This window comes from Emydura macquarii, unplaced genomic scaffold (genome assembly GCF_026122565.2).
Source record: "Emydura macquarii macquarii isolate MOO-44397 ecotype Brisbane River unplaced genomic scaffold, CSIRO-AGI_Emac_v2 contig_431, whole genome shotgun sequence".
Lineage (NCBI taxonomy): Eukaryota > Metazoa > Chordata > Testudines > Chelidae > Emydura > Emydura macquarii.
Window position 1 is genome coordinate 12,478,085 of NW_027130568.1, and position 23,895 is coordinate 12,501,979.

Sequence of the window (23,895 nt, forward strand, 5' to 3'; positions counted from 1 at the left end):
TAAAGGAACACAGACTATGCGCCTCAAAACACTTTCTTTCTCATGTGTAGGAAAGCACCCATCTCTCTATTCCATTCAGGATCATTTTCACAGTTGTAGCATCCCTGGCAAGGGCAACCACAACTGTTGCACTGTCAAAAGGCTGGAGATTTGTACAGTAGCTGTACAGAACTCTGGAAAAGTAACAAATTGAGCTCATAAACACAGAGATACAAATCAATGTTTGTATGTGTATGGGATGGGAGAGATGTGGAGAAGGAGGTTTATGTATATTCACACAAGAATACAAAGTGTAACTGGAAATGTCAATACCGTTTTTTCACTTTCTAGGCTACAGAAAGCATTAAAATGCTAGTTACACTCTGCCAATCTGATGATGAAGAAATCAGAAAAATAGCATCTGAAACCCTTCTCTCCCTTGGTGAGTTGTGTTTTTATTTATTCATTTTACTGTTGCATACAATTTAGGACAATTTAATAGTTAACTGTTTCACTGCTGACCATTTCAGCAGGAACATCCAATCTCAAATTGCCTCCCACTCAGATGCCAAAAACTTGATCCGCTCTTTGCTCAGCTGCCAAAACTTCCCTTTTCACCAGACAGCTGCTGCAATGCATTGGCCCAGTGTCAATACAAAAAACCCAGCAGCGCTCTGAAAAGCAAAAATGTGGGGAACAGCAAATTTAATACCATTATTAACAACACTAGGGCATCTGCACTGACTGCAATATTTCCATATGTCATTAAAAAACTTTTCTTAATTTAAATGAAGCTGCTTCATCTTTGCTTTAAACAAATCATCTCTACTTAGCCCAAACATTTTGTAATGCTATTCAGACCATCTGTAAATCCATACTTATTACAGATCCCTAGCTCTCACTAAAGATGAGAGAGCATATCATGTTTTGATTTATTCAAATCCTTCCTTTGCCTATTTGTTTTGATTATTTAAGTGCCCGTCCTAAAGTCTGGATGCTTTATACAATTTCATATAAAACTGAATCCTTACTGCACCATCAGTGTATTTAGTAGATTGCCTGGACAAACAAAATTTAAAAATTAATTCATTAACGACCTAGCCATCATCCTATTATGTATTAATCCATGTGCTCTGAAAATATGATGGAAAAGTGATTGCATAGTATATAAAAATTCTTGCTAAAACATTTGATAGAAGATAGGTTTTTTGAGAGGCAGATAATGGAAAAGAATAGGCAATGGTGTTCCAATAAATTTATGCAAGTAAACAGTATGTGGATTATCTACTACCCCAGAGATGCAGCATAAAAGTTTAAGGAATAGTTTGAACATTCACAGCACACTCAATTTTTGTGGCTAATTTCTCAATTTGCAATTAATATACAAAAAATCCTATTAAACGAATAATCAGTAAATCCGTTCATTCCACAGAAAAGAAATAATTTGGGGTACAAAAATGATGCAACGTTTTATTTATGCTTTACTGTTTTATGCTCAGGTGAAGATGGGCGACTGGCTTATGAACAGCTGGATAAATTTCCTCGGGAATTTGTTAAAGAAGGAGGCCGTCGTGGGACTGAAGTTGCCACAGCTTTTTAGACAAGATAATTTGCCTAACAGTTAACAGTCATTATGACTGGTCTCATTAACTGGGATGGTGCTGTAATTTAACTGCTTAAAATTTTAAAAATGCTATAAATAATGTCCTGAAAGTTAGCAACTTTCAGACTTAAGAAAAAAAGTGTAAAATCCAGTTATTGAGTTCCTATTGGCTTTTCTCTGTAGCTTATGATGGAACAGTTGTATGCTGAAGATAATACTTCAATTCCTTCAGAGTAAATGATGTAGTTGCAGTAAATCAGTATCAGCAAACTTCCATAAGATTTTCGAATTCAGCTTAATATTTGTACAGAATGTTGCACTTGTTTTATTGAAGTTGTTGTGTAAGCTTGAAACATGATGCTGTATCTAAAAAGGGAAAATAAGGAGCAAACCAAGTAGAATTACAAAGCAGCTTTCCCTTCAACTCTGCATTAACTGTTGGATGCCTTGCAGGGTTCCTAACAGCACTATAGCAGCATGGAACAAGACTCAACTGCCCAGTTTTTTTTTTAATGATGAAACATAGATCAAGTTTCTTCAAGTTTTGCTTCCAGAAACAACAGGCTGTAAACCCCAGGAGATGTTATTTCACTGACTCATTTTAAATGCCTCTGCTGGTCTTTTATTTCCTCCCTCTTGCCCTCCAGTAATGAATCATGATTAATCCAGGGATTTTCATGTGCTATCAAGCAATTACGTAGGTTTTATAGAAATAAATGGAAGGTTACATGTGCTCATTGTTCAAAAATAAATAGTGAATATAATGCAATTAATTGCATGAATCCCTGAAGCTGTTTTTGTTTCCTAGGTTACAAGGAGTGGGGGGTTACATGCACTCTGGCTAGTGCATCACAGTTTGCTATAGAGTAATGTCACTATAAAGAATTAAAGCAAACTAAAGAGGACCTTGGAGCAGTTAAAGACAGGGTACAAGTAAAAGCATTTCCTCCCCCCAACTCCAAGTATGAAAGACTGAGTGCTTCAAGCTATGATTCTAGCCCGGGAGTTAACAGAAGAGGTGAGTGCAATTTAACAGAAGAGTGTTCTTATACTGCAGTTCATCTGACCTGAAATACTATTTAGATATTAATTAAAACATCCAGTCTTTGATAGACTATACAGAAAGGGATCACAAATAGTTCACTTCCAAAAGAAGCCTTGTGCGCCAAATACATTGGCAGACAGTTTTTCTGACTGTGAATGTTACCAACAATGTACATACAGCTGTATATTTATAAATATATATATATATATATTCTTTAATTAAAGGTACATTTGTACAGACTAAAATATTTACTTGTTTACTGCAGGAAATAGTCTTTTTACAGAAGGTTAAATAACCATGCTATGGGTTTTATATCACTTCTATTGCATGAGCTGATTCTGCTATCATGTTCTTTTGTTCTGACTACTGCTTATTTTTTGCATTTTAGTTTTGTGGCATTTGTACTCATGTTTCCTATCACATTTAAGTTATAATAAAGATGATTTTTTAATCACTAAACACATTGGTCCAAACTATAAAATGTGTGTGCTCACCGTTCTCCACTGTGAGGTCTATACAACCTTAATACACAGCTCTCAGACTTTGTCTATGCTGGAAATTGGGTCCCAGCCAGCCATCGGTGGCTGCTAATCACTGTAGCTGCCCCATGGCAAAGCCCATCATTGTGGACAATCGTCAGTGCTGCAACTCCCTTTGGCCTGGCATTGGGACAATCCCCAAAATAGTTAAGGTGTTGCAGCTTCCTTATGTGCAGTAGGATATCTCCAAAGAAATCTGCAAGCAGAGATTCATGCTTGTACTGATATACTACCATGAAGGTATTTCTTACAAACATCTGGGGAAGGGGTCAATAGTTCTGTTTTGACAGGTCTCATCTCCACTACCAAATTAAGACAACTTTGAAAAGTCTAACAGCATGTTCTCCACTACTCTGCAATTAGTGTAGACAAGGGTAAGTCATCATATCCGCTAATCATGGTTAAACCTTAGTGCAACACTACCATAGTGCTCTGGTTTTCACTACATTCAGGAGGCTTAGAGAAAACACCAGCAGTGCTGAAGTGAGCTCTTGGAAAGATGTGAATAGGCCTCTGTATACCGTTAATTTATAGCCTAACACAGTGGCAAATATGCAGTATTGCAACTTTTCATGGAACTGAATGAAGAAAACTGCAATGTTAGCTTGTTTTCTCTTGCTTTTTCATGGGTGACTGGTTTTGTCGCCCTAACTTTCTGCTGCCCAGGAGAAGCTGCAGTGACAGATTTGTTTTAGCTACTAAACCCAAAAACACATACAAAAAAGGCAGGAAAAACAAAGGGAAGAAAAATCAGCATGGAAAGGTAGAGGGGCAGGCTAGCTGAAGCATCCAGTATACATCATCTACACAAGGCAGTTCAAGCCAGATTTATTTACAGTATAGCGCTTCTTCACAACTCTAGGCCAAGGTGGGGGCAGGGGGTAATCATTATGTGACTGGTAGTACCTGAATTTTTGCAAAGCAAAATGAGAAATTTTAATCATGTTTTAAATAAAATGACACTATTTTGGAAATAAATAGACATGTCTGGTTTCTGTTGTTCCTTCCCTCGCTGCTCTAAAATAAGCCTACTACAGCCCATGCTGTACACATTGTTTTAACCCAACAGAACACATTTACATTCAGCCATCCAAAGAAGATAATTCATTGCAATGAAATGGGGGCACAGAATATTGATGTGCTAAAATAAATCTCATGATGTCATCAGATTCTGTGCTATAACAAAGAGCTGCTTCCATTTTTCATTCTGTTTATTAACTTTAGAATAAAGTGTTGCTTAGTTACTAACCTGAGTGAGTTTTTTCAAAACCAGAATTCATACTCTGGCTTTTTAGCTGCTTCCTATTTAATTTTAATTTCTACACACATTCAAGAAAGTCACTAAGTAGGACTTCTTGAAGAGTCATAGAAAGTATGTTTAAGAAGCTCCAAACATGTTATGAAACTTACATCAAAACTTTTTTCTCTTCGGTGGAGGAAGAACCCTACAATCCAAATGGCAGCATTTTTCATAAGCAAAAAATTGTTAGATACGGCAGTGATGTGAAGAACACACAACTGCCCCTGGAACAGAGAGCCCAAGCTGCAAAAAATATTGGACTGCTGGTGTACACAGGTATCAAGGCAAATTGACTTGTTGAAATATTATTTCTTCTGTCTTCTTTTTAGCTATTTCAGGCCATTTCCCCATAATCAGTACAATTACTGAAAGCAATTTATTTGGCTCAGAACTTACAGCACCCATTCCCGCTCGCAATGAAGTCAGTTATGAAATAACTTTTTTTTTTTTTTTTAAAAACCCTAATTCATGAATTCCTATGATTACATTAGAATCTCAAATTCCATTTTTAAAAAGGTACATTTCTAGCCTTTACAGTTGTGGAGAAAAGATTGAAAATGTGAACACTAAAGCCTCCAAGGGCATAAGACAAAAAGAAACCAATGTTTATTACTAGTTAAAATCTAATGCTTTGGTTCAGTAATACTGCTGTTTTTTACCTACCTTCCTCCTAAGCAATAAAATTAAGGAAAGGGGTGGAAGGGACAGACTAGGTTGTCACCAGCTGGAAAAGAAAATCAGGAGCTGCTAGTTACAAAATAACCACTTTAGAAATGCAGCTGCTTGGCTCCACCAAATTTAAAGGACCAGCCATTCCCAAAAAGTATGTTGAGGAAAAAAATCTCGTAACAAGAGAGAATTAGCAGGGATGAGGAAGTCAGTCGTAAAGGAAAGTGTGTCTAGGAAAGGAGCTGCTTTGGTGTTGGCCTATTATCACTGTGTCATAAGTTTTTCTTATCTTAATTGAGCATGTTGTTCTTCATTCCCTCTCTTCAGCTGACTGGACCTGCGTTTTTTTTCCCCCACTGGGGTGGGGGTGTGTGTGTAACAGAGTGATTTATAATCGCCATATTGCCAATCGCAAGCTTTCAAAAATCATGATTCAGACCTCCAAAGCATGAGATTTAAAAAATTATACATTTGGGTCTCCTTTTATGTACCAATTGAATCCTGCTTGAAGAAACTCAGTCTCCTTAACTAGATGTAAAACTTACACTATGTCTACACTAACACTTGGCAGTAAAGTAAATGTCACTCGGTGTGAAAAAACACATGCCTAATGGACATAAGTTACCCCAACAGAAGCACCAGTGTGGACAGCACTATGTCAACAGGAGACCCTCTCCCACCGACCTAGCTACCGACACTCATTGGGGATGATTTAATTACGTTGACAGGAGAGCTCTCTCCCATTGGCATACAGCAGCTATATGGGTGAGCTTACAGCGGCGCAACTACAGCGTAGACACAGCCTCAGTCTCTGACTCCCTCCAGTCAACATTTTGCAGCTCCTTATACCTGCAATCACGTATCTCCACCAGGGGGTAAAGAAAGACATTCGATGCATTATACTTTAAAACTATATAAACAGTAAGGGTAAATAATAATATACTGACCTATTTTAAGAAGGGGTTCTCTGATCCTGCCCGACAGCAAGCCTACTACAATTAAGTCAAATATTCATAGCCAGCTGGCATCATAATGTTCAAAAAATGTGAAATGTTAATTGAAGCCAAAGTACCATTGTGGGTAGAGGAGACTCTCCTCCTTCTAAATGTTAGAAAAGGTACAGAGAAAAGTTACTGGAATGTTGTGATCCAAGTACACACTCCTGGCAGATAATGTATAACTAACTTTGGGGAGCATAAAGTCAGCCAAAAAACTCAAAAAGAAAGTAGTTCCGTAGATGTGAAAGTCAGGTTTTTGGCCATTTAGAATCTGGAACAGGAAGGGAGGTCAGGGAAAGAGAATCTTAATTAACATAATGTTTCCCACAGAAAATCTACATGCAACTCACTCATGTGTTTTGCAATCTGGCCAAGTTTTCTAGAGAATAGCTTGGCCAAGTTCAGAAGCCAGTCCGGCAACTGTCAGTGGATTTATGCAACAAGGCCCAAGAACCTACATAAATCACCATCACTTGTAACATTTGCATTCAAAAATACTCACTTAAATGAATATTTTTGCCACTAAAAATCACATCAGCCCAAAACTGATACAGAGATGCTTTTACTGTGTATCAGGTATTGTATTCTATTCACAGACAGACAATCTTTTTACATTACGTAGGGCAACATTTGTGAAGAAGACAACCACTGTTTCTTATTCTGAAGTTATTTCCAGTGTATTCCATGTGCTGCCACTGAGTTTTCTCTGACAGTGACAAATCCTGACTCCACTGCACAACCCAATCAACCAGATTAGGTAAAGGAGAGTCCTGTTGGGTTTGTGTGGAAAGATGTTCTCTGAAGCTGACCTGCAGTTCTTTGATGGGAATGACTGATGGACTGGTAAAGTTACTGAGCCAGCTCTTACTCTTCCCTCAACCTGCCTGTGTTACATGGATAATCCATATAGCTTTGTTTGGTTGTGCACAACTGGTGTGAGATCCCAGAATTCTGTCCACTGCTACCGCAGTGATACCACATTGGTTTTGCAGCATACAAAAAATTCTGCACTGACGACGGAGGAAGAATGGTGGTGAAAGGTGGGGAGGAGACAGATTTACCCTTATGTAACTAGACTGCATTTTAGTAGTCACACTGACAGCACAAAGTGCCTTCCCAGCATTTATTCCTTGGACAAAGACCTCAAACCTTTTTTTAGGACATGAAATCCTTTGTCCTGGTAGAAAGGAAAAATATGTAATAAATATGCCTTACAGCAGGAAATACAGATGATATCAGAATCAGAATAATAAAAAAACAAAACAGAATGAGCAGCTTGAAGGCTCAGCAGATTTTCAAACTACTTGCCCCCAACTTCAAATGCAGCTCTGAAAAGAACAGAAACACACAGAAATGCCAGTTAAGAACAGTAAACAATGTGCAGAGTTATCCTCTTTGCTGATGAACATATTTATACATGTACAATCTAGAAAAGAAACAGAGGAATATGTCTCAGGGTAGGCAACCAAGTAATTTCAATAGTCCATCCAAGAAATAATTATGATATAATAAAAGTCCTTCATTTTCAGTTTTTATTGATTTTTATGGAAAATTCCCCAGGTATTACATAAGCCATTTGGCTTTTACTGATTTTTACTCAAATTTTGGATCACTCAAGTACATGAAAATATTATGTTAAGAAAATCCAACACATTACAATAAGTTGATGTTAATAAATTAGCGTAAGTGTAAATGTGACGCTTTCTGATAAAGTAAAGCAATATAATGGAAGATACACACGTGCATATGCATACATATGTTAAACTGCTTTTATTTTCAATACCCTTATTTTTCTCTAGTTGTTGCTATTTTTTCTGTCCTGGCATCCCACAATGCTAACCTCAATATTTACCCAGAAAACTGTGAAGTTAATTTTTTCCACCAATTTTCACATGGGTTTTTTTTTTTAAATAAACAAACAAACAAACAAACAATCAATACATTCCTGGGAAGTGTTAAACAAAAACAAAAAATAAGGGGCTTTACCTATAATGCACATGTTCTCAGATCTTATGCCTTGTGTAGTATGGGTGTTTACATCTCAACTTTCATTGTTACTTGACCATATTTGCCAGTAAATAAGCCCCTCTTCCCCAATAATACCTTCAGATACTATTATTTCCTATCATCAAAGAAAGGAACCAGGATCCAGCTGTTTCTATGCTAGATCCCTGCACAGACAATCTCTGCTGAAATGTCTAAGATCTGAGGGGAGTAATTCCTAGCAAAATGTAGGATTTGGAGCACCCAAGAGCCCTAGCTCATCAGAACACAGAGTTCATTAAGGACATGCTAGGACCACAGCATAGAAGCAGATGGGCCCCCATTCCTTGAAGGCAATGGGATACATCAGTGAGAGGAGGAGTTGTGGCAATGAGCAATGTGAGAAGGAAAGTCAGCCCGATGACCAACATAGAGGTACAATAGTGTGCTGACTTCTTGAAAAGCAGGCCTGATATATTCAGATTCCATCACCAACCACGATAATTTTATCCTGCCAACCTAAATTCCCCCTGCAGTTTAATTGGATATCAAGTTCTTCACTCCCTGTCTGAAGTAGAACTGCTTTTTAACAGAGCTACATTTCATTGGTTCTGTGTATGTTCTATATTTATTTACCACACAAACTATAAACATCCTACACTACGTATAGGAATTAGCTCGCATATATACTAGATGTAGTTTGTGTGAGAGAGTATATGTATAGACACACAGACACACACACAAGATGAGTCAAGTGATATATCACTGATATGTATATTAATAGTTTACATAGGATAATGTCAATTTATGTATTACATTTGAAGAGTACTTGAGGATTTTGGGATAATATACTATAATAAATCAAACTTTGAACTTTTAGAGCATGTTTCAAATGCTTTGTAAACTTTTAATTAAACATAACACCCCTGGAGGGACATGAAAATATTGTCCCCATTTTTCAGACATTGAAATTGATGCCTAGAGAGGGAAATTAGGTGCCTAACTTCCATTGAAATCAGTAAGAGTTAGGTGCCTAAATATTTTTGAGGATCTGGATCCAAGTAATCTGACCAAAGTCACAAAGCAAGTCTGACGCAGGGAGAGGAAGAGAACCTGTTTCAACTACCTGTTCTACGATTTAGCCTCATGACTATCCTTCCCCTATAGTTTCCATAGTGATACACACCATGGACTGGATGTGTTCCAATGCAATGGAACAGAGTAAAAGGTTCTGTGGTAGCTCAGAATTTCCTATGTACATGTAAATTAACTAGTTAATGACCTTCTAGAGATAAAGATAGCTTCTTCCATTGCAGGTGGACCAAATGCTGGAATATATGCATCTGAATACATTCAGGAACTAATTGATATCTTGCACATGCCAGATATTTCAGCAAAAGTGAAGATCCTTGTGCTGCAAGGGCTGTGTGGTATTTGCTATATAAATTACAGCAACCAAAACAAGGCAAAAGATCTGAATCTTGCTGATGTTCTTCTTGCCTATCTCACTGCAGATGAAGATTCATCCCCAGCTAGCAATGATATTACCGTGGTTAAGTTCTGGGTTTGTTACCTTCTGACTGTTATTTGTTGCAACAATATCCCTTATATTAGATTACTCCATGAATTGGGAGGTCAAATGCTGGAAACAAAGCTGGAATCCCTGTCTAGCATGGAATGGTCAGGCTGGCCAGACAATTATGCAGAAGTACTGTTTGCCCTCTTGGGATTTCACAAAATTCAATTTACTTCTGATATTTAAAATGAAATAACCCTCTTGAGAATGGTTGTGTGAACTATTTACACAGCATAATAAAGAAAATGAAGACAAATTAAATTTATTTTCACCATTCCTGTTCCCCAAGAACAAGTTTGGGATTAAAAAATTAACTAGACATCTCAGCTCCTATGCTTATCCATTTTATTATTCACCCCTTCTCCCTCCCCACAGTCAGGGCTATGTTACAGAACAGGTAATCTGTCATCAAGTTAGGTTTTTGGTAAGACATTGGCTGGGGAAAACTTTCACCTCTTTTCCCTTTCCTGACAGATTTGTGCAGTAACTTCAAAGGATTACAGACTAATGTTCTCTTGAATATAGGCTGAAGCAGGGATTAGTATGACCTTGGTGCACACACCATAGCCCCAACAGTATGTAATGTATCTACTGGATAAATGTCAGTATACTCATTCAGCAGCAGAACTAGGGGAAAGTGCACATTGCTTCTTTCTGAAGTCCTGTTCATATTACCATTACAATAAACGGGTAGTATCAGAATCAGAGTACTAGAGGTACATTAATATTAAACATTCCCCCCCACCCAAATCTATTCTCTCTGTGCTGGCTCAAGAGCCCTTCGGCAGCTAGTCCCTCTCCTGAAGAGTTTACCAACGTAAGAGTTAATGTTCCAAACAAATATACATACAAATAGTCCCCTTGAACAGAACTGAGACTGTGAATCTCTAAGTCACAGATACCAGAAAGCCTTAGGCCTAATTTGCTAGGCACTCCTAAAACGCTCAATGCCTGCACTATGAACTGAAGAGCATTTTCTAGGAAAGCCCCTCACTGCTGTTTTTGTGCTGAATACAGCTCATCAAGCAGGAAGTGCTTTGGGAACCTCTCCCATTAAACAATTTTCAAAAGAAACTGCACGTTTTGACAGTACATATTAAGTTTCCATGCAGCAGAGCTTCCAGCAGGGCACATCTTAACTTAAGCTTAAAAAAAAAAAATGACTCATTTTAGCAACTGCAGTCACCTCCCAAACACACACACACCTCCATGCACTGATTGCTTATGAACAGGTAATAAACTTTAAGGTGGTATGGTTGTTTTAATACTGTGTTTTTATATAGAAAATGATCTAAATCCAAAAATGTTTTATCAATGGGGCAAGGATAATTTGAAAGGCCTTAAGGCTGTAAGACATACCTATACTGGATACCAGCTCTGAGTCCAGTGCTACTGTTTATCTATGCTCACACACTAGTAGCCTTAAAGATCTGCTGCTTGAAAACAATAGGTGAACAACCCTTTGCTATAAAAGCAAAAAATTTGTTCACTTCCTCTACATGTCAATTACAGTCTAACATCTCCCATTTTGGGGGGCATGAAACTCCCCCCCCACCCCCACTGTTTTTCATGTAACCACTGTTGGGTTAGCCCCATCTGATTTCACCTCTTTTCTTCCCCTCCTTGTGCTGAGTCTTTTTAAATAGTCAAAGATTTTAATTGTTTTGTTTTCACATACTGTTTTACCTTGTATTTGACCAGAAACCTTTTTGTCCCATAAATGCAACCATTTGTAACTGAATACATTTAGTTTGCACTTGATTTTTTTAAAGAGATGCTTAACTTGTTAAAATTACATCACTTGTGACAAACAGCATACATCTGAGAATACAAACTGGTTTCTACCCTCTTTATAAGAAGGAATGCATAGCAAGGTACATGAAATCAAAATACTTAGCATATCAAGTGCCTTCAGGGACTCTACAAATGGGGTATGTTGTACTTTTTTCCCCCCTAACACCTGTAAGATCCAGAGCTGTACCATTACCTACAATGTTTTGTTGTGCATTTCTTTAACACTTTGGCTTTCAGAGTAAAAATTCAAATGGTAAACTTTAAGACTAAATATTTTTAGAACATTAACTTATTTGCATTCAAAAACAGACCACATTCTTCCACCATCATAATTTTGGTCAGCAGAAGGTGCACATTTCCATCCCATTTGAGGAAAACTGCTTCCTATTGTGAAAACATCTGAACCTTAATCCGGCAAACACCTGATTAAGTTTGCTAGAAGTCCTCTTGAAATTAATAGGATTAATTGTGGTAGTGAAGTGAGGTGTATGCCTGCAAAAATCAGGGCAATTAGGATGCTCATCTCAAATACTTTGAGATCTTCAGCTAAATGAACATACTGTTAAATCCAATAATCTCACTCTGAAGTGAGAGTTGCCACTATTTTAGAGCCATTGAGAGCATAAAAAGGCCAGGTAAAGCTACCTTCTTTCACCATGCCAAGAACCCTTTTTTCCTTACTGATCTTCACTATGGTCCACTTCCCTCTAGAAACAGGTTCTACCTCTTCAAGTGGAGGGAAGGAGCAGGGCTATAGGCCTTCAAAGCAGCAGGAAGAGCAGAGATGCTCTGCCATGTAAAATAAGCATCTTATGATAACATGTTGATAGGTGTTGCAGGGGCTCTTTTAAGGGAGCTTATTTTGAAGCAAGGACAGAACTGTGCAGCCCATGATAAGCCTCAGCACACTGCAGTAAGTTTAGTACAACACAAGGCAAGAAGTTAAAGCAAGCTATTTAACATAGCAAAGGTGAGGACTGAAACCTCAAACTTGGAAAGATATTACCTAACATTCACTGTTTCTTCACAATCCAGAGACTAAGGTAACCAACCATTGATCATGTAGGTCACTACCAGTAGAGATTGCTACTGAGCAATTGTTTCTCCCTTCCATTTTAAGTGAGATTGATGGCTGTGCTCCCTCTCCTCTCCAAGAGTATTTTCTGTTTCAAGAGCTAGACCAGTCTGTGGTTCTGGCTAATTTGCTTTTCAAACAGTTAAAAAAAAAAAAAAAAAAAAAAAAAAAAAGTTTTTTTTTTTTTTTAGTGTGAGAGCTTTCATCTTTAGGTCAATTACAAACATGGTTTTAAAAATTCACCATCATTTATATTCACAATCACTTACATCTACCACCCAATTGTCAAATTTAGTTTATTAGACATTGACTACCAGCAAGTACTCTAACCAAAGTCAGCTGCATTTCAGTGTGGGCCCTTGTTAGTAGACCTTACACACTATTCTGGTTAAGTATTTATATTGCACTAGTATCTAAGATCACTAGTGGGTTGGGTTCTAATGTGGTACAAACTGTACAAACAAATTAGTGCTCTGGGGTAGTGATTAACTGCCCCTGCAGGTGCAATTATCAGGTTTGCCTCATTGACAATGCAATTAAAAGGTTTTTTTGCTTTCAGCACTGAGCCATATTTTCCTTTTTAGAAAAACCAGCATCCCTCAACATTTGTTGGGAAAAACCCACTAGGTAAGTAAGCTATGTTTTCCTTTTACAGGAGGAAAAGTGAATACTTTTATCAATTACTTTTGACACTGGAGAGCCATGTGAATCCAGGTACAGCTGGTTGTGTACAAAGGGTATCTACTATGGTTGGATGCAGGAAGTGACTACTGATAGTTGTCGGGTATCAATAGGTCCCACTGCATATTTATCCAGACTTTCTTTCTCCACAGAAATCATTTGTAGATTTCTTCCTGATGCAGTTTAGTCTTTGCCAGAGAGCAGGGGATACTGTGGACTTATGGATGGATAAATGTAACTGTCCATGCAATATATTCCCCCAAATGCTTTGTTATGAGCTCACTAAATGTCAGAACTATAACCATAGCCTGTACACTACATTAGGAAGAACAGCGGGAAAGAATCCTATTTGAGTATAGCTTGATGCTGCTAAGCCCTTCCACACACAGAAGATATAGGGTCTAGATTTGGCAGTTCTAAATAGCACATTTTATTTTACAATCAGCCTAGAAAATTACCCTTTAATTCTAGTTGAAATAAAACTTCTATAACTTGGATACTGTGTAACGGGTTTTAGAATTGTTCAGTTTAGTCTAAAGTCACTAACTAGATATCAAGTGTTTATACTGTATGTTCATGTAGAAGCGTGGCAGACACTGAACAAACATCTCCCAAAGTATGAGAGCTTAGCAATCTGTGCCGCCCCCCCCATGCACCAAGTTGTAAGCGGCAGTGTGTTTTAGTAGAGTTTAGTTTATTTATCAAGTACACATTCTCATGCCAAAGCAACAGATAAACTATTTACACAACAGGTAGAAATACATAGTATTTCCATTTTATAGAAGTGACCAAATTCAGTCTGTAATACCTTGTTTAGGTAGTATACAGCTATTTCCATTACTACATATTACCTGTTAAAACCCATTCTGATACTTTAAAGCTTCCACAAGACTCAACTTTTATATCTGAGGTAAACTTTGGCAGTGTATTTTTCCAACAGTCATTTAGCAATTAAAATAGGAAGCCATGTGCACATTGGCCATTCAAGTTTGCCAAGCCATTTTCACAGACTTCTAGCTTCCTTTGAAGATGAATCTGTGGCATTCTCCCCAGGATCACATGAGACCTGCAAAGACACCTCTTCAGAATCACAATCTACATCACCCTCAGAATCACTCTCTTCATCCTCCTGCTCAAATTCCTCCAAGTCTAGATTTTTCAGTGACTCAAGGCCATCAGGTGCCTGCCCCGTTAGTCTCTAGAAGATACAGGAGAAAACCTTAAGGATGTGTTAACAGTTGTGTTTGCATTAGGATGCAGTTCTATTTCTACAGAAAATATTGATAAAGTTTCGGGTCCCCAATCTAAATTTATTCAATTATGATCTAACCTATTAGCTAAGCCATAAAGTGATAAGGCTATGCTTAAGAACAAACCCTGTCTACTAAAAAGCAGAAGCTCTCACCCCAAAAATACAATCTACAACTTCAAGTTGCACCTGGCTTGCTGAGATTTAGGGAGAGGAGGCCAAGTCTGTTTTATCAAAAAGTCCACCTGTTGGTTATGAAGGGACTGTTCTCCAGATTAAGGGTTTTTTTTTAAAATCTACTGCCTTAATACTGTTTTCCCCCATCCCGCACAAGATATTGCTGTGACAAAGTTTATGATTATATCAAATTTTTAAAAATATAATTTAACAGTTGCCAAGCCAAAAGTGAAAGCTCAGTACTGACCTGTTGGTTCTTGGTCCTAGACCAAGAGCAAATTGCAAAGTTTTGAAGATTTATGTAACCTAGAAACAATTAAGTCTAAGCTATTATTAACAAGGCCCATTTTTCTTTACCAGATATTACAAGAAGCTTTATGCTATTCAAGAGTCAGTTAAAAGCTGAATTTGGAGCTCCATTTAGACAGAATGTTAAGTATTGCATTATGAATAATGCCAACTTCCTCTGTTCACCTCATTTCAGGTGAAAGATTCTTTAGTTATGTTTACTGTAGTTTTGGGAATGATCTGGTTATGCTATAGGACAATAAATACGGAAGGAATAAATCTATGTACAAGAAATGTTTAACAAGAGTTGATCCATTCAGCTGGAGAAGCACCATTGTGCATATACGTCAATCTCAAGACTTGTCTATAACTAAACTACCTGAAACTTGTGTAATCAATCCAAAACCCTGTGGGAGAACTTGATTTAAGCTTGGCTTATATCAATTTAGCTTGTGCCTGTAAGTTTACCAATACAGGCTAAACTGACACCCAAGTTTCCACATGGGGTCTCTACTGGTAAGACCTCTTCAGTTACATCAGTGCAAGAACTTAGACCAGGCCTTGGAAAGAATTCATTGAGATTCTTAGGTTGGAAGTCCTCAATCTTACTCAGCACAAATACCCTGTTTTAGGGGTACTTCCAGCTCCAGATTCTCCCAACAGACAGAGCCACCAGGTAACATCTGTCATCCAACTCCATACTAGAAGCATTCCAACCAAGAGTTCAAAGATTCCTCAATCATCCCCAGTTTACTTTTTGTATATCAAGAACCACAACACTTGGTTGAACAATTACTATTACAAGCTGGCCCTGTCCTTCTGCATAGATGGACAGTCTGAAAGTGGACCCAATCCTGGATTCTGAATGCTTCTAAGCCCCCCTAAGTCTGGATAGGGTCTACCCATAGTTTATGGCTAAGAAACACTGGCAGAGATCTTGACTGAGAGCCCATTCTTGGTTTGTGGATCTGTGTAGTCCAACCACCTTACTCCATAAAACCAGTGCCCTGGGCCTCCTGTTGCTTAGACATGCTCCCCTAGATTTCCACCTATTTGTAGGTGTTCTGCCTCCAGATTTAGCCCCTTTGGTGACAAAGTGGCAGAAGGCAAAGAACAAGATTAAGAATTTAACCAGTCACTATCATTAAAAATACACTACAGATCTCTGCAAAGCAAGTTGTCCTGACACCCCACCGGTCTGATCTCATCACTATGAGTGAGAGGTTTTGCCCCCTTCCTGCCTTCTCTTCAGCCCACTCTGCTTACATATGGTAGTGGATAATACCCTTCAATGCAGTGTCTCCCTTCATCTATGTGCTCAGGCCGAGAATCTTTCCTTACAACGAGAAAGCTCATTGTTTATGGGATGGGCATGCTGATAAAACAAAGCTGATTCCCTAGATTGCTCTTGCATTGGATTCCTTTCAATCACTCGTGTAAGTGTCCAGGACCATTCCTGATGGAAGCACCTGAAGAATAGCAGACTGATCTTACGATCGGGTACTTCTATACAGAATACAAAAGGTAATCAGTACTCAAAACAGAAGTCATGATTTGATACACATCCCACGGACAACAAGTCATCCAAGTTTACCTCAATCATGTTTGTCATGTACTGCACGTGTTCTGCAAGTAATACCAGCTCATCATTTTCTTCTTTTAGACGGGCAATTTCACCATCTTTTTGTTCAATTTCTTTGTGTAGCTAGAAAAAAGATTAAAATTTTATATATGGACTAGTCAAGAGAAAAAAGTGTCTAGGTATTTAACCTGATTAACTACCTTTTCATTTTCTTGAAGCACTTCATAGAGTGCCTTCCTCCTCTCTTCAGCCACTTCCTTCCAGTACCGAGATGGAGGATTTTCTGTAGGAAGTTTAATATGAAAATCTCTCATGTAAAGAAGTTTTAGATTGAAGCAGATTAAATATAGAAGTAAATTTAAATAAGGGTTCCATGTTTTGTCATTTCAAAGTCTACAACCCTTTCTCACATGCTAAAAACACTACACTCATTTGTTAACCACTTCATTAGTAACTTGAGACCTTTATTTTATAACAGCTGGATCAAATTTAGGGTTATACTAATTTGCTTTTGATATAAGTCTTGAAGAGCATTTTCTGAATCCTCTTCAAGAATAAGTGTCCCAACATGCATTGCAGAATGGTCCCAACTGCAAGACATTTTGGACATAAAGTGACTTCTGTAATGAGCAGCAGCAGAGCAGGATCAATAGAAGTAGCAAAGGCTTACAACTTCCAAGACAGTCACATAACTGGAGTCCAGGTATTCTCTCATCTAATGTAGAACAGTATTTTAAAATACTGGATCAGACTGTTAAAGTTATTTGGTTGGCAAGTGGTAAAGAGGCATGAATTGTGACACCATGCTCGGCTAAAGTACAATTTCCAAGATTTAAACAGAGCCTCACAAAGTGCTGGCCAAGCCAACTCAAACAACAATGTAAAACTTTTAAACTGTGCATAGACCTGCATGAATGATGTTTGAGAGGACATGAGAATTAAGATGAGTAAGTGTTACTACCTAATGTTGGCAATTGCCAATTTAACAAGGCTAAGCCCTTTACTTGATTTCGGTAGCACACCAAAGTTAACAAGGGGTATCAAGATACGCATCTGAAGTTTCCAGCAACAGCATATTGTTTGAAGTGTAAAATAAGAAAACATACTTTTTACCATGAGATCAACAGCTTGAGTGACTCCTTTTAGATTTTCATTTTCCTGTTCTGTGACTACAATCTCTGCTTTGCATGTCTTTGCAGTTACCTGGTCACTCCAAAGTTTCCTTTTGATTGAACATTTAGCAGGCTGTAATACAATAAGATTGATTTTCCAAGATGCTATTTCTCCTTGACATTTTACATGTTCTCATACACCTGCGAACTCATCTAAGCTACAAATAAACAGCCATGGATGGAGTTTTTCCTTAACTTCTGTGCCCATCAGCAATAGGTAATCTGTACTTCAAGTGTGGCACAACCTCTATGCCAACCCACCTCCAGATTTCCTAGATAAGAGCTTTAACTCATGAAACATCTTCTCAGCACTGACAGCTTTCTTGCACTAGTAATATGGGTCTGATGACCAAACATTTCTTCTGAAGTGCTTTCAAAGTGCTAGATTTGCTATTCAAAGCTAAATGATGTAATTACTGCACAGTTTAAGGTACTTGTCATGAATCGCATATGATTCATTAACTAGTGACATGCTCCAATGTAAGATTACAATACCTTAAGCCCTACGACATTAAACGTAACAGCATTTAGTTACTGATACAAATGGTGTTATAAACTTATCACGTCTTCTAATACTTACTTCATTTACTCTGCCAATAAGACAGCCTGCTGCTGAAGGCTGAATCATTTTAAGAGTCCGCCTTGGAACTGAGTTTGCATTGTCTGTGAAGTACTTCTTGAAAAGAGACAAAGTTTTAATACAAAGCAGTTAAACTTTTGAATGGAGTAAGGTAATTTATGAAATTTCTCATGCCATATTAAAGGGGATTAAACTATCAAGCCACTTGGCTTTCCCAAACAGGATTAACAAACTTCATTTTAATTTAGTTTAGCATTTACTGAATTATAGTTACAATGTGGTTTGTATTTGTAGCAAAGTTGGATCTATACTGTTCTATAACAAGTCTGAAGACCTGCACGTCTTATCTTGGTTAAGACATTTATGGTCTCATTTTACACTCCAAATAGGAACTATTTTAAACATGTCAGGTAGCAGCTATGTTCTAACTAGATTCCCAATTCCATTATTACGGTGCAAGTGTTTTGTTTAATCTTGCAAGATGCACTAGCTATTATTCACCACAGATGAATACTTCTGCTCAGTGATAACTGTTTTGAGGTGTTAGATTAACCCTGTTTTTGGCTCCAGGTGACTTAGTTTAAACAATTGTTAAACATGCACAGGTAGTTAGGTACCTTTTTTTTTTTAAATCTATATGCAAAAGTTTCTTCAAGGCCTAAATGCATTTAACAGAAATTTTGTTTCAACCATTCATCAAGAGGTGTCTAGAATTTCCTTGCTTGGGGCATAACACACTGATCCAAGAAGGCTATTGTTTTGTGGAACAGAATGTTTACCACCTTTTCTTGTCTTATGTCAATACCTATTTCCTGCATTAAAGCTTTTTAAACCATTAGTTATACTGCCACCATGGGACAGTAAACAATGGTAGACAATCAAACAGGGATAGCAAGAACACAATAGCATACAAGCGTGAGAAAGTTACTGATTCACACTACTTCACATGACAAGAGTTCACCTTTCCCACGGTAAAGTTTCTGCCACCAATTACCTTGCTGTTGAACTAGAGGACAAATGCCAACTACTGTGGGAACCAGAATTACACCACCATTTCAGACACTATTTGCAGCTACTTGGAAATTATGATTAGTGAAATGCTCTCCTGGCAAAATGCAGTTTAATACTATGCCAGATGCTTGAGTTAACCAGTGAAGCATCCACAAACTGGTGTCAACCAGATACTATAAAGTAAGATAATGACCATACGCTTGCTAAAATGAGCTAAAGAAAAAATGTTTAGTCATATACTTATCTTTCAATAAAACTGAAATTTTTTTTTATTAGATTTACTATATCTTTTAAGGGTACTGAGATTAGTTTTGCAACCTATAACACTTGCAGCTGTTTTAAAATTCCTCTAAGTTTCTCAAGGGAGGAGGGGTGAGGAATGAAAAGAACCAAGAAAACAGATCTTGCACCACACAGAAGTGAGGAAACATGATTAAGTACCCCTCCACATCATAATACCCACATTACCGCTCAGCGACTTTTACCCCCCATGTCTTCCTCTAGAGTTATCCACCAAGTCTTCAGCCAACATACCCTCTGAATAAAACCAAGACACCTACTAGCTTTTAGGGAAGTATTATACTTGTTGAGTCCATACATGAACTTTCAGACACCTTTTTAGCTACTGAACTGTCCAGAATTCAGATACTCCCCTGATTATACTAACCTTGTATTAGCGACACCATAGTTTTTACTCTGCATGAGAGTAGAGCAATTTTAGATTTGCATTTAAGACTATTACATACTATGCAAATTTGAAAAAGGATTAACACATTACTGGTAGCATGGTTCTTACAGCACAGCATTACATTCACTATCAAAGTGTAACATGTGAAGACAGCCCTTTCCTGTGGGCTGGACACTGACCTTGGAAGGTCATCTCCTGAAATCCCCACTCAGTTTTAAGAAGTCACAGACTCTTAGCCTCAGACTTTTAAGGTCAGAAGGGACCATTATGATCTAGTCTAACCTCCTGTACAATGCAAGCCACAAAACCTCACCTACCTACTCCTGTAATAGACCCCTAACCTATGACTGAGTTAGTGAAGTCCTCTAATCATGGTTTAAAGACTTCAAGGTACAGAGAATCCACCAGCAAGTGAGCTGTGCCCCATGCTACAGAGCAAGGCAAAAAACCCACAGCCTCTGCCAATCTGCCCGGGGGGAAAATTCCTTCCCAACTCCGAATATGGCCATCAGTAAAACCCTGAGCATGTGGCCAAGACTCACCAGCCAGACATGCAAGACAGTTCTCTGTAGTAACTCAGAACCCACCCCATCTAACATCCCACCATAGGCCATATTTACCACTAGTAGTCAAAGATCAGTTAATTGCACGTTTTAGGTTGTCCCATTATATCGTCTCCATAAATCTATCAAGCTCAGTCTTGAAGCCAGCTAGGTTTTTTGCCCCCACTACTCCCTTTGGAAGGCTGTTCTAGAACTTCACTCCTCTGACAGTTAGAAACCTTCATCTAATTTCAAATCTAAACTTCTTGTGTCCACTTTAGCACTGAACTTAAATAACTCCTCTCCCTTCCTGGTCTTTATCCCTCTGATGATTTATCCAGAATAGTCATCTCTCCCCTCAGCATTCTTCTGGTTAGACTAAACAAGCCAAGCTCTTTTTTTAATGTATTATGATGGTTCTACTCACAAGTCAGACATTTAACTTAGGTCCCCTTGTGTATTTAGCAACACTTTTATAGGCACAGCATATATAAGTTAGCTATGGTATGCAATCAAATATACTACACGAACAATGTAGCTATGGCTACATTTCCCAACTTCAGGTGAGAGATCTTAATTCTGATTTTCCCCCCCAAATGTGAAAAGAACATTGCTTCACAAGACCACAAAACCGATTTTTTTATGCAAGGATCTTCATTTAGCAGGATCAACCTTAAATTACATTATGAAATTAACTCATTAAGTAGTTTCATACAGAACTGATTCTAATCCCCTGCTACTTCTTATAATTTCTTTTCTTTCCTGTATAAAGGATATGGTTACAGGGAAACCAGCTACAGGACTGACAAATCCAGACTTCAAAGAGTTCTCTAATCCTCAGTTATACTATTATGTATATTGTATGATAAAACCAGTAAACCTAGCATAATTAGCTTTATATTGACTGGGTGGTTCAGGGAACTGGTAACAGGATACAAAGCCTGTATAGGTCACCAATTGTGATCCAGATTTGTAGCATTTGAAATTCACCTATATGGAATTCTATGCATGTCCCAGCCCATGCCTAACATGTACAGATAAATATATCAGTTTGCATGTACACATCAAGTTGTCATACAAATAAATGCCTGGGACTAAATGCCCATTGTTTGAAGTCTTAGATTTTAAGACCTTAAAAGATCATTGAAGCACTGAAAGAAAACCTAGCCTGCACTGAGTGGTTTGTAATTCTCTCTCCCCAGAGTAGCACATTTTCAATGTCTCTGTGAACAACGTACCTGCTCTGATTCTCCAAAGCATTAATCTGACATCTACCAGGATAAGAAATGCACATGATTTCTTTTTAGCTAGCATTATAAAATGGTGTGCTTACTTAAGGAGCTGTGTTACACATCGGACTGGATTACAGATGGCAGAATAAAGTCTCATTACAATCGGATCGATTTCATTTTTACCTTACTTTAAAGACCTGAGTAATGTTGAATTAAATTACAGACCTTTATAGTTCCGGAGGCTCTCTCTGCATCCAATTTCTGCTTCATACTGAAATTCATCTGATGACTACAGAGCTGAGTTTTACACCAGTAAAGACAAAGACACAAATAAGAGCAAATTCATTAGTCACAGCAGAAGGCAGGCATTCCAGTCGCCCAGTCTCAAGCACGTGTCTGCCAGAGACAGCCAGCCACGGGCTCCCCCTTGCACAAGGGCAGTCAGCTGGGGCTCAGCCCACCACAGCCGCCAGCCTCTGGTGCTGGGCAGGCAGGCACGAGCCCACCGCACGTCGCACCCCTCGTACATAACACGGGCGGGGCCCAGGTGCATGGATACCCCTCCCCCGCGCGCTCCGAGCCTAAGAGAGGCCCCCTGTCGTCCGGTTACTCCCGCCCCCCCCCCCAAGCCAGACGTTGAGGGCAGGGGGCCCCACCCCCTTTGTCTCTTGCACCCGCCGCAGGGCGGCCCCCTCCCCGCCGGCAACAGGAACGCGACAAAACCCGCAACGGCCGAGCCCACCGGCCGAGCGCGAGCCCGCCACGCGCCGGAAAACGACGCACCTGGGGCACGCGGAGCTCCCGGCTCGACTGCCCCCCCCCTCCTCCCCCGCAACCGGCGAGGAAAAACCCGCCAAAAACCTGAACAGCCAGCCCCGCCCCCGGCCGCCGCGCGAGCCCTCCCTCAACCTCTCTCCTGCCCCCCCCCCCCCCCAACTCCGCGAGACCAAACCGCCCTAAAGGCGTGGAATCTTCCCCCCTCGCCTCGCCGCCGCGCGCAAGCCTCACAACCGCCGGACTCACCACCACACTCCACCGCCCGCGTACGCTGCTGCTGCTGCTGCTGCTGCTGCTGCTGCTCCACCGCCGCCACTCCCAGCCACACTCTAATCAAGAAGCAATAAAAACCGAGAAAACCCCGCGCGCGGCTATAAATACCAGCCTGAGCCAGGTCAGGTGACCTCACGTGACCGGCTATCCTCCCGTGGTGCCCCGCGCGGATATAAAGATCCGCCTGGGCCATGTGACCGTCACGTGACCAGCTTGTTTCCCGCGGCTCCCCCCCTGGGGGCGGAGCCAATTAATCCGACCGCCCCCGCCCCCATCCTACATCGGGTTGTGTTCCTCCTGCGCGTCAGCGCTACGCCCCACCCCGCCCGCGGGAGGAGGGGGCGGAGCGTTGCTGGGCCAGCAGGTTCATAGTGGGTGGGGCGGTAGAGGGGGATTCCCGCGGGGAAGGGGTGGGAGGAGAGATGGGCGGGGCCGGGAGCGGCTGGGGGCGGGGCAACTCTGGGTGTCCTCGCAGTAAAAGGCGCGAAAGGCCAGAACGGGCCGTCAGAGCACGTTGGAATGACTCTCGCCTGGTGTGAGTCCGCCAGGGCTCGGAATGGGGCTTCTTCTGCAAGGAGTATTACTAGCTTTAGGCAATCTGAAATCACAAGCCAGACCTCATCCCTGCCTCCTCCTTCTCTCCCCCCCCCCCCCACAAAATCGTGTTTTATTCCATCTGTCCTTTGAGCTTTTGCACTCATTGTGTGCATGCAAAAGTGTGAGAGAATGTGTGTTACCCACTCTTCCAAATGCATTGGGTATGGTAATTTTGATCCGCTACTGCTAAGCCTGTCACCCTGGTCTGCCTGTGGCAAATCCAGCAATGTCTCTTGACCTTCCCCATCCATTCTTGCTCCATTCACATCAGTTCCACTCACCTAACTACTCATCAGTTCAGTGCCCTTAGCCTCACCTTTGCTCTTCCTAGGGTTTGTCTCTTCACCCCACCGCACCCTCCAGGCCTGGTGCTAAGCCACCCTGGGGAGCTAGGCTTTTTCTGCTACCTTCTGTGTGCGCACACACATGCACACCTCGCTGTCCTATGAGAAAGAGTTAGGGTTGCTAAAGGGAAGGAGAGAGAG

General features: G+C 39.8%; 3 protein-coding genes across 5 annotated transcripts in view; 2 read left to right on the forward strand and 1 right to left on the reverse strand.

Moving 5' to 3' along the window:
* The window catches only part of RIPOR2 (RHO family interacting cell polarization regulator 2), a 91,027-nt gene extending 87,613 nt beyond the window's left edge, over positions 1-3,414 (forward strand). For both annotated transcript variants that reach the window (XM_067537571.1, XM_067537572.1), the window contains exons 21-22: positions 331-421; positions 1,479-3,414. In XM_067537571.1, the coding sequence (XP_067393672.1) occupies positions 331-421; positions 1,479-1,579 (192 nt within the window). In that variant the 3' untranslated portion in view covers positions 1,580-3,414. The remainder of the gene's footprint in view (positions 1-330; positions 422-1,478) is intronic.
* Positions 3,415-4,540: 1,126 nt separating this feature from the next.
* ARMH2 (armadillo like helical domain containing 2) lies at positions 4,541-10,045 on the forward strand. Its single transcript, XM_067537458.1, has 2 exons — positions 4,541-4,742; positions 9,433-10,045. The coding sequence occupies exons 1-2, from the start codon at positions 4,541-4,543 to the stop codon at positions 9,876-9,878; spliced, it is 648 nt and encodes a 215-aa protein (XP_067393559.1). The 3' UTR covers positions 9,879-10,045.
* A 3,870-nt stretch (positions 10,046-13,915) lies between these two features.
* GMNN (geminin DNA replication inhibitor) lies at positions 13,916-22,859 on the reverse strand. Of its 2 annotated transcripts, XM_067537446.1 has the most exons (7): positions 22,787-22,859; positions 21,989-22,060; positions 18,291-18,386; positions 17,645-17,783; positions 16,739-16,821; positions 16,551-16,661; positions 13,916-14,440 (listed from the first exon to the last, which is right to left on the reverse strand). In XM_067537446.1, the coding sequence occupies exons 2-7, from the start codon at positions 22,043-22,045 to the stop codon at positions 14,246-14,248; spliced, it is 681 nt and encodes a 226-aa protein (XP_067393547.1). In that variant the 5' UTR covers positions 22,046-22,060; positions 22,787-22,859; the 3' UTR covers positions 13,916-14,245. The 2 variants fall into 2 exon arrangements, with proteins under 2 accessions (XP_067393547.1, XP_067393549.1); XM_067537448.1 differs by lacking the exon at positions 22,787-22,859 and having other exon boundaries at positions 18,291-18,383.
* Positions 22,860-23,895: the final 1,036 nt, after the last annotated feature.